This window comes from Anopheles coluzzii, chromosome 3, assembly GCF_943734685.1.
Source record: "Anopheles coluzzii chromosome 3, AcolN3, whole genome shotgun sequence".
Lineage (NCBI taxonomy): Eukaryota > Metazoa > Arthropoda > Insecta > Diptera > Culicidae > Anopheles > Anopheles coluzzii.
The window spans coordinates 76,353,936-76,356,475 of NC_064671.1; the positions used below are offsets into that span (position 1 = coordinate 76,353,936).

General features: G+C 44.3%; 1 protein-coding gene across 1 annotated transcript; it reads right to left on the reverse strand.

Moving 5' to 3' along the window:
• Positions 1–995: 995 nt before the first annotated feature.
• LOC120959633 (uncharacterized) lies at positions 996–1,901 on the reverse strand. The gene has a single exon (XM_040383194.2). It carries the CDS (start codon positions 1,861–1,863, stop codon positions 1,204–1,206), a length of 660 nt encoding a protein of 219 aa, XP_040239128.2. The 5' UTR covers positions 1,864–1,901; the 3' UTR covers positions 996–1,203.
• Between the last annotated feature and the right edge of the window lie 639 nt (positions 1,902–2,540).

The following is a 2,540-nucleotide window of genomic DNA, read 5'->3' on the forward strand; positions in this document are numbered from 1 at the left end:
ACACATTCCTCGGTAGTAGCAAAAAGGCACGAAGTCGCGCAGCAAGGAAGCGCAAGACAATTTTAAACTTCCGTGTAGACAGGTGCTTCCGTTCTGGAAACGTATCGGGCTCGTGCTGGAATGACACATTATTAAACTTACCTTTGCTACAATGTAATTAAAGATGCAAAGGGCAGTTTTGTACGGCAATTTCATCATTATGAATAATTGCTATTTGATTTTGTTATAGCAAAAGTATCAAATATAAAATTAAAAAGTAGATATCTCACACATACAGTGGAAGCGCATTAAGATTATAGCATCTTTAAAGTTAATTGTATTTTGAAGATGAAGATAGCGAACTGTTCCTTCATATTCTGTATATTTTTAGTCTCTCCTCGTTATTTTAATCTTCCTAAAACGTATACTCTCTACAGTCTCTTTAATACTCGATACATTTGTAATTGGGATGCCTAGATTCTTGAAGAATAAATTTCCATTGGGATTGCAAAACAATATTTGATTTAGCGGTCAAAAGAGGCTATATTTCAATAGATGCTGCTTGATTATTGCGTACTATCGAATTGATTCATTTTCTCCAACAAGGGTTTCTCAAAGTTGAAGGTCTTTGAATTATTCATCTAAGAGAAACTTCACTGCATTTTATCAAACAAAAAATCTGTATCCTCGAAGGTCAGACGTACTCTAATTACTACATGTAACTGCCTAAAAGGACCGAGCAAAGATGACAACGCATCCAGAACTATGTATCTATAGATTGCTCTATGTAGATGCAATTACTGTTATTACTACTACAATATGTTAAGATCGCGTGATCTTTATGTCTTCGTTCAACAACGCAACGGCCTACGGTGATCCCTTGTTCTACGGAAGGATGATCGATATAAGAATAGAATCATGCCCAGCTTTTACAGGAGATTTACTGTTGAGCTCCTACATGCGGCGAGGAACAAATTAAGGATCCTTAGGAATAGATAAGCTGTAGCCGTTCATGTTCATTGCCTTGTCATGCAGAGCGTCTTTCGACCTGTTCGGAGCACTTGAGAGGCTATTTTTATTCAACAAATTGCTTTAACCTATGAAAGAGGTGTTAGTTTAAGCTTCCTTGTCCGGAGTTATTCTGCTGCGCGCGGCAGTAGAACGGAAAGATCCAAAACCAAATAAATATGAACTGGTTGGCTACAGTTCGGTGGAACTCCTATGCTACCGGGGCCGCCGTCGTCGTTGTAGTAGCCTCCGTGGTTGTCGTGGTTGTAGCCTCCGTGGTCGTCGTTGTTGTAGCTTCCGTGGTGGTCGTTGTTGTAGCCTCGGTTGTTGTTGTCGTAGTTGAGGCCGCTGTCGTGGTCGTGGTAGCCACCGTGGTAGTAGCTGAAACGAAATTCCAAGATGGATTTTCAATCCAGAGCCGCTCTGCAAAGAACACCACTTAAACTTACACGGCGGTGGCACCTCACACTTTTGATTTACAAACTGTAGCTGCACCTGCGAGCCAGTGCAGGGATCGAGCGCTACCGGGCAGGTCGTCGCTACCGCATATCCGTCGTTGTAGCAGACGTAGAAATTTTCCGGCGCCAGGCCCGTGTTTTCGAACTGTCTGTTGCAGCAACGGCAGCTATCAACGAACACGATGCAGGGATCTGTCCGGTAGCACTGCGTAAAGTCACACGTACAGGTATTGTTCTGCGTATCGAAGTACAATCCGTAAGGACACTGGAACTCGATCGCACGCCCATCGGTACACTTGTAGTAGCGGGTACAGTACAGCTCGTGCGGCAGGTACACCTGCAGCAGTGGTGCCGACGGGCAGAGATAGTCCGGCGGTCCGGGGGCGCACGTACAGCGCTCATTGTTGGTGGCGTACATGGCGAGACTGCCAGCCACCAGTAGCACTAGCAGCACCACTGCACCGTACCTCATCCTGCAGGCCATTACACACGGTATAGAGTAATTGAGGGACAAGACAGCACTGAACGGTCTTTGCACGATAGAGTGCCTCTTATAAAGACAAGGATGGACTGTCGTTGATTGAAGTCTGCTAGTACTGCTCCAACAAATGCACATTCCTTACACCGAATGCTCCGCTTAAGAGTGTTCCGTATTCTAGGTCGAGAGATCCAAAAAAGAGTGCCATGCAGATAGGTGACGTATTAGAATGGAAAATAGTCACGCACCTATCGGAGAACACGTGGAGTATCGTCGGGGTGTTTACCAATCAGACGTTTGGCCAGACAATTGATATCAGCCAGCAGCACGAGTGGAACCAGAAGTAGCTTGATACCACTGGCCCATACGCCTTGTACCGGGAGACAAAAAACAAAACAAAGACAAAATTATTAAAGAATGGGAAAAAGAGACAAGTTTGACACGTGAGCTTCAATACCGGGATCTTTTATAAAAGCTTCGGTAGATGCTCAGGATTGCCTACAGCTTAGCATGTTTTTGCTGCACTGGATGGTTGTACGTCGGGAGTCGCTCTAAAAAAGCTTTGTTCATAACAGTAATAGCCTAATTTAAGTTGAGTGGAAAGGATTTGTTTATGG

Excerpts from the sequence above, each read along its gene's own strand:
- LOC120959633 (XM_040383194.2), bottom strand. The coding sequence starts at position 1,863 with ATGTACGCCACCAACAATGAGCGCTGTACGTGCGCCCCCGGACCGCCG.